Source organism: Bacillus rossius, chromosome 1 (genome assembly GCF_032445375.1).
Source record: "Bacillus rossius redtenbacheri isolate Brsri chromosome 1, Brsri_v3, whole genome shotgun sequence".
In the NCBI taxonomy this organism is placed as follows: Eukaryota; Metazoa; Arthropoda; class Insecta; order Phasmatodea; family Bacillidae; genus Bacillus; species Bacillus rossius.
In genome coordinates, this window is record NC_086330.1 from 238,127,362 (window position 1) to 238,140,920 (window position 13,559).

The window sequence follows — 13,559 nt, forward strand, 5'->3', positions numbered from 1 at the left end:
ATGTGTTTCTTACTGCATACAATTATTTTAAGATATTTAATTATTTTTGTAATGAAAATGGCACATGCTCATCTTTTTTTAAAAGCGGTATGATTAAAAACTTTTTTTATTCGTAAAATGATATAATTAAATGTACCAATTGACTCCTATATTTTATCGTACATCACCTGTTTTTCGATTAATCTTGCACGTTCGATTTCCTATGGAAAGTTTTCTCATAGACCAGAATTTTCAAAAAAAGTGTGTAATAGTTATCACGCTCTCTGTGTGTCATTTACAGCTTTACACCTGTATTTTCTAGTGAATTTTTTACACTGTATGCTCCATGCGTCTGGAAAAATTGTGTGTGATAGAAACGTAATTTCTTCATATTGGGATTTAAGTATAGTTAAACTTGAATTGTCGATGAAACTTCAAGTCTTTGTATACTTTGAATGAATGGGTGTGACTAAATTTTGCAATACTAATAATGAGAAGAAAATTTATTTGATAATGTTTTTAAACTTACGATTATGGTTCCAGTATAGTACAGGAAGTAAGGAAGAATTGGTTTTGCATATAGTCAAGAGTGAAGACTGTGAGTTATCATAATAAGTTGAATGTATGTGGCTTCCACTAATATGGTGTTGGCCCTGCAATATTTTATTTGTATTAAATTATTTTTGTGCGATTTTAATAGACAATGGGAAGGTATGTGAAAAGAGACCCACGTCTTAGGAGAATTTTTTTTTTCGTGGAAGGGAAACAATTTTCCTTAAGTAATTGCAGATTTTTAATTTTTCCTCTTATTGAAATTTATTTAAAGTTGAAATTATTTTATAGACAGGAAGATTTACTTGTGTATCTTTGTTCTACATGTAGTCTGACAAGTCGTGATAACGTTCTTCATACTCGAAAAACTTAATTTCAAGGAAAATCAATTTAAAATTTTACGTCTGTTTATTCTGTAACTATATTTTATTAAAATCATTTTTTTTACTTAATTAACTTAAAATGTGTTTGACAAGTTTGCTACTAAAAAAACGTGAGCCTCAAATATTATATATGTACTTAAAAATAGTTTCGAGATAAAAGATGCATCATCTCGACGTGAGCGTCGACCAAGCAAGGAAGGAAGAGGGAAGTAGTGGCGCCGGCAGTGTGTCAGCTGTGCGCGTGGCCCCGGAGCGAGCGTGCGGGGAGTCGGGCCAGTGCGCAGCACTGCGCGCGCAGGTCTGCGCGGCCGGCCCGCTGGTGGTGGGGGTCGAGCGAGTCGCCCGGACCTCGTCAGTCGGTGAGAGAGCGATGTCGAGCGCGAAGCGGTTGTGTTGCGCGCGCGCCGCGGCGGCGGCTGCTGCGGCGGCGGCGGCGGCCGTGCCGGCGCCCCGGCCCCGCTCGCCCGACAGCCTGCTCGACCTGGCGGCGCGCATCGTGGCCGCCAGCATCCCGTTCCAGCGCATCGAGGAGCGGTACGACCGCATACCCGAGCCCGTGCAGCGCCGCGTCATCTTCTGGTCGTTTCCGCGCAACGAGCGCGACATCTGCATGTACTCGTCGCTGTCGAGGGTGCCACCCGTCACCACCGCCTCCGAGCAGCACAACCTGTCCTTCTACAAGGGCGTCAAGCTCCTGGAGGCGGGCTGTGTGGACGGCGTACTGCAAGTCGGTGAGTCCCCGCACAGCCGCCAGGAAGCGCCCTCCTCGCGACGTCGTTATCTCGAGTGCCGGTCGTGAGCGCGGTACAGGAAGTACAGCACGCGAGCGCCGTATCGGGAGGAGAGCCGATAAGTTGGCAGTCTGTTCGCTGGCGATACAGCGTGGGGGAATGTGTGCTCGCTGTGCCCCTCCAGTCCCCTCGTGTTGGCAGAGCGTTAGAAAATGGCTGCTCCCTGACTGTGCGCTCGCTCGATCTTCAACTCGCACAGTTATGTGGTGACGTCACATGTTATACATATGTATTTTTATAACATGCTTTTATAATTATGTTTAGTGAGTATGACATGAGTAAATACTTAATACTCGACTCTTTAGAAGCGTCGTGGAACTAAATTGTCGACGACGAATGCGCGTTTTTGTGTGTTCAAAAAACCGGTATTTATCTTACTTACGCCTGTATGCTATATTCATTATTAGTTACACATGTACGAAGTTATTTCACGCTGTGGCCAATTCACGTCATGTGGTAAGCATAATGCTGGCCTTTATATCCGTTGGATGTATATAAATACCTTTTATTTACCGTATTTACATTATTAATACAATTTGAGTTAAGGCATGCTATTCTGAGAGAGGAAAATGGTATTTTTAAAGTTGCTTGATTGTCTTGCGAAGGGGCGATTTTTAATTCTCATTTGCTTCTCTGAAATACTGGGAACAGCCCCGAAGTCCAAAGGAATCGTGTGGAGAAATTATTAAAATGAGAAAAATGTTAAGCACAATCTTCTCCGACTTTAATACCTGTCACTACTAATATTTTTAGATTTCAGTCGAAAATATAAAAAAAAAAAAAATTTTGGGTTCATATATATTTTTACAATATTAGGGAGTGTTAAATGTCGCTTGCGTAACCAAATTTTCACTTTTCGAACGCCTATGTATCAGTTAAACATCTTTTCGTTATTATTTGTGTAACTTACCTAACACAACTAAATTTTTACTTATGTTATTATGATCACCTTATCTTACCAGGAAAAAAAAAATAATTTTTGCTAGAATTGTAATATCTTCACTATTTGAAGTATTATTTACCTATGCTACCAGTTATTTATTTTAAGTGGGTCAAGTTCATTTTACGATACCGGATTGCTATTGGTTGGTTACCTACCGTGACCTTTCTCAAAGCCGTCAAGACTAAAATAAGCTTATGTACAGTATAGTATGTATGTACAATATGCACAGTATGTTTTGCGGCTGGCGAACAGAAAAAGTTGATGAACTTGGTTACCTTCGGAGAAATGCATTTGTGCGTGGGGACCGCCGTTGTTGCAGCTCGGCGCTATTGTGACGCAGTGGCGTAGCCAGGATTTGTGTATGGGGGTGTTAAGAAGCATGGCCCCCCTCCCCCCCCCCCCATATTAAAGCGGGTGGTCCCCGGGAAAATTGGGATTTTAAGGTGTAAAATAGTGCTATTTTAGCAGTTTTCGGTACTTAAATTTAAATATTGTAATGTTAAAATTTTTATTAAATTTAATATGAAATTTGTTTGAGTGATGAATAAGAAATTAATTAAAGATTTGGTGCTAAGGGGGGGGGGGGGGTGGTGGTTTGAAACCCTAACACCCCCCCCCCCCCCCCCGGCTACGCCCCTGTCGTGACGTAGCGTTACCACAAGAATTGCGGATATCCTGAATGAAGATATGCCGGGCTCTTCCGTTACCTTGGTCACGTCCTTGGCCGTTGCTCGCGAACATACAATCTGACCTTGATCTGTTTCCTTCCAGTTGTTGTTGACTTATTCCTCGGGGAACAGAACGTAGTTCTAGTTTTTGATATGTTCTATGAAAGTTTCATCTGTATATTCAGCTTTTAATTGTGTTAATTTTGAAACGGCAATGTAACTTTCTATTCATTGTTGCTGTAACTATTTTCACGAGTAACTTTTTTTCTTGAAGACCTCAATGACTATATTCGAATGTGCATTCCAAGGGCATTTGCTTTACTCGTCCTCTTGACAAATGCATCGTTGTTGTGACGTCCCTATGGGCTGTTCGAATTCACATGAAGGGGAGAAATCGCTCCAGAATATCCTTTTAAGGCAAGGAGACGTACCGCATCTCATTCTCCTTAATTGTTTTAATGGTCACCTCTCCCCTTCAATCAAAATAATACGAAAATACAATTTTGCTAATTCTAAACACATTCCTGAGATATCAATCGACTAATCGAAACGCCAGCAAATGAGGGTATGAGGATGTTCGAATTCACAGATGAACATTTTGAAACAAGGACATATCTGTACATTAATAATTATGAGTGAATCAAGGAGATGAGATTTTTTTTTTTTTTTAATGAATTCCAACTAATTTTACTTCAGTTCACTGTATCCAATAGCTTGAACCATGGGCGCAAATCTGTAGGATTTCCAGGGGGGGGCCCGTGAATTCTGTGGTAAAGAATTTTGCGCTAAAGGTCAACCGAAAAAAGTCTTCTCTGGATGATAAGCTCGTATGTTATACACTTTATTTTTACGTAAGTGATATTAACAATAAAGCAGAGCAACATATGTTTTAGTAATTATTAATTAATGACTATAAGAAGTGATCGCTCAAACATGTTTGAATAATTTGCTAACCTAAATAAATAAAATATCCATGAAAAAATCTATAAAATTAATATACTTGAATATAATGCAAATAGATAACACCCCACCCATACATTACCATTTTCCAAAAGTGTTTATTCTAATTTCAGATCTTGAAGCAAAATCTTTAGCTAAGTTCATCCAAACGAATTTTGTGAACATGTCACACAGTCACTGAGTTGAGACGGGTTTGAGTCATGGTACTTCTTAACCATGTCTTCAGACGCCTCAGAGCGCTGAAGCTGCGCTCACCTTCGCATGAAGAAGCTGGAATAACTAAGAGCAATTTCACCAGTTGCTCTACTTGATGAAATAATTTCCTCACCTGCAAGCAAAACAATGTACTAAATGTTTTATATATAGCTTATATACAAAGACGATAATACAATATATATTTTTAAAATTGTCCTAAGTCGTAACCTATTAAAAAAGGCTAAATTTAAAAAAAAGAAACTATATACCTCTGGAATCATAGCTTTCAGCACCCCGATGGCATCATGAACACTGATATACTTGTATTGAGCATGGAAAATCTGCAGTTGAACAGGCAAAATTGCATGGTTAAATTCTGTGTATTCTGTCAGAGAATCGAGAACACAACCTTGAAGAAGTGAATCTTCCAATTTTTTGTAATGTTCAATGCCAGGTTGTTTATACTTTTCTTCAAGTTGCATCACTGCTGTATCAATCATGGCGAAATACTCCTTTCTAAAATGCCTTTCTTTCCATTTTTCCGTGCTTCTCCTGGGTTTCATTATTGGCCGTAAACCATTTTTCTTTGTGATTTCTTCTGCTGACTTAAATACAATTGCAAAACCTTCTTCGGTCCTGTTATCTTTGTAGGCCTGTGTAACCGTTTTGACGACTTGAAGTGTTCCACTGATTGTTTGGCAAACACCCTGCAAAACTCTGTTCATGTTTTCCAGAGGGGCTAAAATATCAACAGCCATACAAAGTCCAAGAATAATGTTTCCGTCACTCAGAGAATGTTTAAGAGCATTTGCTTTGTTAGATCCTCCACCTTGCATCTCTTCAAGGGCGCACATTATGGTTTCATAGTTTTCAAGGATGGATTTCATCGGCAAAACTTTAGCTAACCACCTAGTAGGACAAAGTGGCCGAATATTCACTGCGGATGAAAAATATGATGTTAAAATATGCCGCTTGATTAGTTATTAAAGAGACGCGTTTGCTTCCTTATTAACTTAAATACCGATGTGTAACGTTTAAATACTTCTTTCTCACTCTTACTTCTGTTTACTCGTGCAGTGTTGCAGTTATCAAATAACAAATGTTATAAAGTGATTATCGGCCATGAATTGTGTAAATTATCGTTTGATAATAAAAGGGGAGTGATTTTAAATTCCATATTGACGAGGGAAAAAAATTATTCCCTGTATATTCACATGTAACATACAGAGGTGCTATCCTTACAGAATGGAGATTAGCTAAAAAAATTCCAGAAAATGGTATATATGTTTCAGTTCGTAAATAAACTAAATTCTGCTATAATTACTGTTAAAGTAATAAGTTGTTTATTTACTGGAAAAAATAATGTTACATAATCACTTAAATAAAATATATTACCTAAATAATAGTCATTACTTATAAAACAATCAAGCTTACCAGGTGAGAATCAGATTCTGTTTCCCGTTTCTTCCGCGTCACGAACTTATCAATGTTGATGTTTGCCAAGAAAGCAGAAGACTGGCGCACACGAGAGCAAAACCACTTTAAAAACAGACTACCTGAAACCTATAATACTGTCGTTTCAGAGGACAAGGTAGTGTGGGTAACAATGGGGAGGAAATGCTAACGGAACCCTACCCTAGCTTCGTCCTTTGGAATGAACGGTTTCTAGGAATTAAGGGTTTCAAAGTTCTCACTGGAAAACTCCATACCATGGCTTTCGCAGAAGGGGTAAGGGAAAATAACTACGTAACTCTAAGTTAGGAATGTAAATCATGTCAAAGTGTCGTCGTTGTAAATAATAATCTGATATATATATATGTGTTGTGTACACCATTAACTTTAAAATCACGAAGTGGGCCGCCCCAAGGAGGGGCCCATTAATTCCAGGGGGGGCCCGGGCCCCCCTGGCCCCCCCGGGATCTACGCCCATGGCTTGAACGATACCATGCCCAACTGCAGTATCAGGATCAATCAGTCAATACTAAAGTTAATGTGTAGTAAACGAGAATCCCAATTATTCTAGTAGCCAATATTTTACTATATCAATTATTTTAAATCTCAAGAAAAGTATAATTCTAACTTTTATGGTTTTATTTGCATTACAGCAATTCATTACTGAATCGTAATTGACACTAGGTTGCGATTCTAGTATATTTAACGGAATTATTATGTTTGATACACGCAATGACAATTCCATTTCATACGTCAAGTTACGTGCTATCGCGCATAACAAGTAGGCACTTCGCGCCTCCGTACTGGAAAAAAAAAAAAAACATGAAGGGTTGACGCTTGAGTTTGGATGCACAGTAGGGACTCGCGTAATTTTTTAAATTTATTATTTGCGGTGCAATATCCACATCAAGAATGTACACGTTCTTAAATAAGGAAAACCACAGGATCAGCAACGCAACTGAAAAACATAGCGGTGGCCACTTCACTGCATAGGCTATCAAATGTGAACTACAAATGGTAATTTCTCAGATACAAGTAGGGATTAAGAAACGCTGTTTACAGGGTAAATAGAGGAACGTCTTTAGTATAAACATTAAAATTTCATTTTAATGCAATACACTCGTAATGTTAACTACACTGTTGAGTAAAGTAACACCTATATTGACTAAAGCCCGCGTGTGAAAACAGTAAATGGTAGCGGCAGTATCATTGCGCAGGTATTGTAATGTAGCCTACATCCGGGTATTTTTCATTTACTAGTCTGAATTTAGAAATGCTGTTTGAAGGGTAAAAATAGGAACTTTTTTAGTGTTTTTGGAATTTAAGATTTTAAAAACCGTGACATAAGAAAATTACCAATATCAAAGAAAATTATATCAAAAACTTATGGTTGATATTTGTGTTTATATTTCAATTAATATAAAATAATTTTCTTTCAAAGACAGAAATAGTTATTCCTGTGCGCGATGGTTACCGGGGTTCACAACTTACCATATTAAAATAATGTTTTCCTGGTTTGTATGATCTATTGTAAGTAAAAGTTCTTTAGTGTATATTGCGAATCCCACATCATAGTTTCACTGTGAATGTATATTTTTATTTTGAAAAATTTCCATAATCCATTTAAAACTACTATTTTACATGTCTATCTGTAGGTATGTAACACATTCCATTCCACCACCGAACTTCGATCACTTACAATTTTATTTCTCACACTGTTCATAATTCTGATAGGAGCTTGCATCTACCACAATAAATTATGAAGTACACAGTACCTCAGTAGTAGGTACAGGTCCGTGCTTTGTGCATAACCGTCACTCCGGCGTACAGCCTCAGGCTGTACGGGGTTTATTTCCTTCATTTTCGACATCACTCAACTGTTATAGGACACAGCTACTTTCTCATGGACATTTGGAGGTTTACTACATTAATCTTTCAAGCTACCTGTATAGATCTTTTGTTTTATTTTATTGCAGCCATTACATCTTTTTTCTGTGTACAAGTTTGCACTAAGATATTGGATAAGTAATGTTATACAAAAAATACAATGATAACATACTAATTATATAATATTCTTTATTTTCTTAAAACACCACTTGTTTTTTTTATTGGAATGTAACTTGTCAGCATTCTACATAAGAAAAGAGAAAAGGTTAAGATGTAGGCTACTTAATTTTAATCTCACAAATACATTTTATTATATCTATTGCATCGACTAAACCATCACAGACAGTATAGGACATGTCACTATACAGTCAAATTAATAACACAAAACAGTAAAGTTAGTACAACATAAATATGCAACCACATAATTATTACACATTTTGTTTACATTGTGTTTCATATAGCTTAACAACAATTAAAAACCATTACATTTTTCATTATTACAAAAAAATATTTTGCATTGAAACTGTTGTGAAAAAAATTGGTAAAGTCTATAATAGCAATAGTTATTATAAATCAAAATGTTAATGATGGAATTTTGAGTAGTTAGTAATTCTTTCAAGTTGAGATGGTAGATTTTGTAAATATTTTATGTTTTAACTGAAGAAGTTTCATTGTCCTTTTTATTAGCATGAGTTAGACAAATATTTAGTTTTTATCCTATGTTAAATTGGCAATGGCTATTACTAGTTTCATGGATAAGTGGTATAGATGTGTTGTGTATATGCAAGGTGGTGAAAGTATTTTAAAAGGCCGTGTGGGATGCGGTTTTTTTTTTTTTTTTTTTTTAGAATTATTGGTTGACCATTATTTTTAGTAGTTTTGTATGTGGATTTAAAAAAAAACTTTTTGACTGACTTATGAATGTATAAGAAGAAATTGCAGCTTTTAAGTTTTTTAAACTTTATATACTGGATGAGATATGAAGACGGTAACAAGCTGTTAATAATGTTTAATAAAGTGATTACAACTGGATGTACCATAAATTATAACACCTAGAATCAAAGCTTCACAGATTTCTTGTTCCCCATTGATATGCATATTTAAAGGTTGGTTTTACCAATGTTCAGGTACAATATGTGTGCCAAAGTGGCGCACTTTCCCAGACCGAGTGTCTACAATCCCCGCACCCACTGGGAGCTGCATCTGATGCACGTGGCAGAAATATGAAGAAAAAATTACTTTATTCACTTATTCCTCTTACTTTATCTGACGTTCTCTCATCCTAACAACAATTTACTAAATCAAAGAACAACTAAAGATTTTAGCAGAGTTATTAAAAATAAAGGAGTCCAGATAGGGGTAGTTGTGGCAACTCTCAAATATGTTTGCTGGAATTTTACTATGTATTTAATAATTATTTCTTATGCTGTTTATAATGATTATCTAATTTTCAGAATCATTAATTAAATGTAAGGGGTACAAACAAGTTTTAATTTGAAGCACAATCACTTATCTGTAGTCTTTCTCATAATCACAGTCAATAATTTATTTTTCCAATGTTTGATCAATTTTTTTTTCAGTCAGACAGAGTTATTTGGTTATGTAGTTTAGATGACAAAGATAACAATGAAAACTATATTCTACAGGAAAACATTATGTAGTCAATTTTGTATGTTCCTTGAAATGTGTGTTAATGATAATTTGTATTGTAGTTTATCTGCTATCTTGCTAGATTTACTGATGAGATGTGAAAACGCAGGGAATTTGGCTTAAGTAATAGAGAACCCTATGTGGTTCTTTAATGTTGATAGTCATAGGGTCAGAATAAAATCTTTCTTGGTATAACCTTTGTTTAAACAACAGTGGTTTCTGCTACTTGTGTTCTCTTACTGAGGTATGATTTAAAATTTTTTTAGTGCTCTTATTTATCTAAGAGTATGATATGATCCACTATATATAATGCTTTCGACATGTCAAGAAATATTCCCACATACATAGTGTAAATTAAATGCAAATACAGCAGTAAGTAGCTTTTTTTTTAAACTCTTTCCTTTGGTAAGTCATTACTGCAATATATTTAGTAATTTAAACATGGTGAGATAACGAATAAGTCATTTTTCATTACTAAACTAACCATTTCCAACATGGTATTTAGGAGAAAAAATGGCTTTTTTAGTTATCTTTTTCTCCATCTGAAAAAAACAAATGAATGCTTTATTAAAAATGTGAGGTGCAGGAGTAATAAATTAGGATTATTTTTAAAGTATATTTTTACTAGGGATATTAGCGATACCTGTTGAGATAGAATTTTGAAAGCATTGACATATATTTCTGTTTAATTTTGCGAGTTTTATAACTGCATAATAGTGTTGCTGCTTTCTTGCTATGGTATTTTGTACTTGTGAGATAACTTTAGAGAGAGAATTTTATAAATTTAGCGCAACAGTGAAAAAACGTTTATATACTTTTCTCTGGTTTTGGAATCGACTATAAAATCATCCAAATTACTAGTTATAGTTAAATTGCTATTATTATTACATTTTTTTTACAGATTTAATTACTTGCTACATATTTGACATTCAATAATTGTTTCACTAAATAAAAATGTCATTTACTTTCGGGGAGGTTCAGGACCTTTTTTATGTTATAAAATGTATTAAATATTGTAAAAGTTAGTTGTTACATTTTTGTAAATCAGCGATTTTACTTTGCCTTTAGCTAGCTAATTGTTTGTACTCGAATATTTTTTTTATAACAAATGTTTTTTTCGAGAAGGACTCTAAACTTAACACTTAAGATGTTCGTTGAAATCGCTACTTTCATTCATTTACTGCGTGTTCTTTTAAAGCTTACTGATAAAGTGGAACTATGTTTATATATATATATATATATTTTAAATTGGATATCATTCCTACTAACCTGAATGCTTCTTAATTGTATAAACGGTATATGTATATTTATTGATTAAAGCCTAGAACTAGTTGACATTATAAAAATAATAGGTGGCAAAAAAGTATTTTTTTAGTTTCTTTAAAGAGCTGTTTGTTTGAAACCACGTTTCTTGTAAATGTCATGCTCAGTGTCCAGGAGGCCAGTGGCCCGCCTCGTGTGTCGCAGTAGAGCCACTAGTCTGTCTGTCCGCTGCGGTCAGCCTTTCATCAGTACATATTGTCAAGTCACTTATTTGTTTCAGATAATATAGTCCAAGTACGTCTTGACTAAAAGAACACACAAATTGTTTACTGCTCAACCATCATGTCACATGGTTATAGACCGAGGCTGCAGTGACGGGTTCTCGGAAATCGGTGGGCCCAGAAGCACTTGGATACATAAATAAAGTTGGACGTTATGTAGTGATAGCATTGAATATTCAATGGTGATAACTACGACCGTAGCCATTTGGCATGACGTGTTTTACGATCACAGCACCGACATTTTAGCTTTTCACATATTTTACCACATCTTGCAATACAGCCTTCGTAATGTTTCATGGACTTGACAAGGCATATGACCTAGCTTTCGGCACTAATAGAAATTAACATTCATGCGGTTTGGTAATTATTATGATAGTTGTAGTTGCTCGTATTAGGTAGTCAATTATTTCGACCTGGCAGTTACAAACTGGAGCCTGTTTATACTTTATAGTCAAATTGTAACTAAGCATTAAAAACTTTTATATCTTTTTCATATCAAAAAGAGGTTGGGCAAATAGGTCGAGAATGGAATTATAGCAAACGAAGGTAAAATCAAAGATGGCTGGGACTACATTTAGCACCATGCCTGTCACCCTTAAGGGCTCGGGTCGAGGTCACGGTTGTGATCTGCCCCGCTGGAGAGCGCTAGTAGTTCTCACGGACATATCTTCCCGGGCGCCGCTGTCGCCGGCGCGTGGCAGGAGGGACACGGTAGTCACTACGCGGCGTTGCCATGCGTTATCTACGTGTGAGGCCTCACGTGGGGCTGCAGTCCACGGGGTGTGGCTCCTCTCCAGGACCGTGGCTGCTGAGGACCGGCATTCTGTTAGCTCTGGCCGTCTGGCGCTCTGCAGTCTGCTGTGATGAACAACACAATTAATATAGTTGCATACCATATTATAGTGATACATAATATAGTGATTCAAGGATCTAAACAGAATATAGTGTGAAGTCTCTACTGTCTACTGGGAGAATTAGTTATTTCCACAAAAATTAAAAAAAAAATGTCTTCTTTTCAATGGCTTCGTTTTTGGCATATAATTTTCTGATAAACTCACACGTAAACTTTTTTTCGTTTCCTAATATTATTAGGAAATTATTATAGTATCTTACAATCTGCTTGACAATAAATATCAGCAAAATCCGCGCCGTTTGTAACAAGCTTTGCTACAGTAGTATTTATATGCATTTGAAATAGTTTTGTATTAGCTTATCATTGGATTGAAACAAGTTAAGATGTGCGACAAATTAAAATACTTCAGTGCAGTATACACTATGTTACCAAAGCATGATGTAATAAATAATAAAATAGTTTCATTATTTTTTCCTACAATAAGTATATTTTAATCTCGTGGTTATGGTTTACAAGGGTCCAGAAATTTTATTCTAATTCCCTGCGTGACCTAATATATTTCACCCAAGTGGTATGTCCCTCACGAGTTGCTTGTACTCTGTAGCCTCGGCTTATGACTGTTGGACGTAAAAATATTTCCTTCATTGTTATAGACCTACTTCCCTTCTTTTTCACAGTCATTCCGCAGGAAACTTGCTATTCGACTCCTGTTAACGTAGATATAACTTTTTATTAAAATAATTTAATGTACACAAGTTAGTATTTATCGAGATAATTTAGGTATAGAAAAAAATAAAGCCCAAAGCACCTGTATTTTGAACAAGTTTTTTTTCTCGGGACCTTGAGAGAGAGAACCTCAGAAAAATCACGAATGATAGTAATTTAAAACAGCGAAATTATCATTCGCATCGAAACTTCACATCCAGGTTTTATAATAACATAACCACATAATGTTATGATTTATTTTTATTACCTACCTTCATTTTTATTCTTTATTAAGAAGATTTATTTTATTTTATTTGCCAATTGAATATGACTAAATTATATACAAATAATAATGCCATAAAAACCAAATATTTCTAACGATTTTGTTATATTTGTTACAGCTCAACCTTTGATTCCCAGATTAACATGTTTAGTTACAATCCAGACAGTAATAAAATACCTCTCCAAATAAGATATCGGTGTGTGATTATTTGAACACTCACATTTGAATTGTGTTCTCGTTCTACCTGTAGACTGCCGTAGGGAAGTACGGGTACATCAGTTGTACGTTGCGTGCACGAGTCGGGAAACCATCGGTGTTATTCATTTTCTCTCCGGTACATTATACAGCATTGTAATAAATTTTCACCGAATTTTTTTTATTTACCATTACTGTAAATGGGAGATGTGGCTTAATTTTTTTCCCAATAGTATAGCCGTGCGAAGCCGGGTCGGGCAGCTAGTATCTAAATATTATTCAACTCCCACATCATTTACAACTTAAATGAATATTTAAAACAGCTGCGTATTCATTATTTACAATGCATGAAAACAAGCAAAAACGATTGAAAAAAACTTAATTTGGTGGTAATTATTTAGTACTTTAGAAATCAGTAGAATCAGACATCTGACATCGGACATCGCGCTTGTAGACTGGGAGTCTTCCGTGCGACAGTTGGAGGATAAGGACATGGACTGCCCTCAGGTTCGGACTGTT

At 35.9% G+C, this 13,559-nt stretch overlaps 1 protein-coding gene across 1 annotated transcript in view; it reads left to right on the top strand.

The window, feature by feature from the left end:
* The first annotated feature begins 1,074 nt into the window (after positions 1 to 1,074).
* LOC134546236 (zinc finger SWIM domain-containing protein 4-like) overlaps positions 1,075 to 13,559 on the top strand; it is a 451,294-nt gene continuing 438,809 nt past the window's right edge. Inside the window, exon 1 of the mRNA XM_063388904.1 lies at positions 1,075 to 1,645. Coding sequence (XP_063244974.1) covers positions 1,075 to 1,645 — 571 coding nt within the window. The remainder of the gene's footprint in view (positions 1,646 to 13,559) is intronic.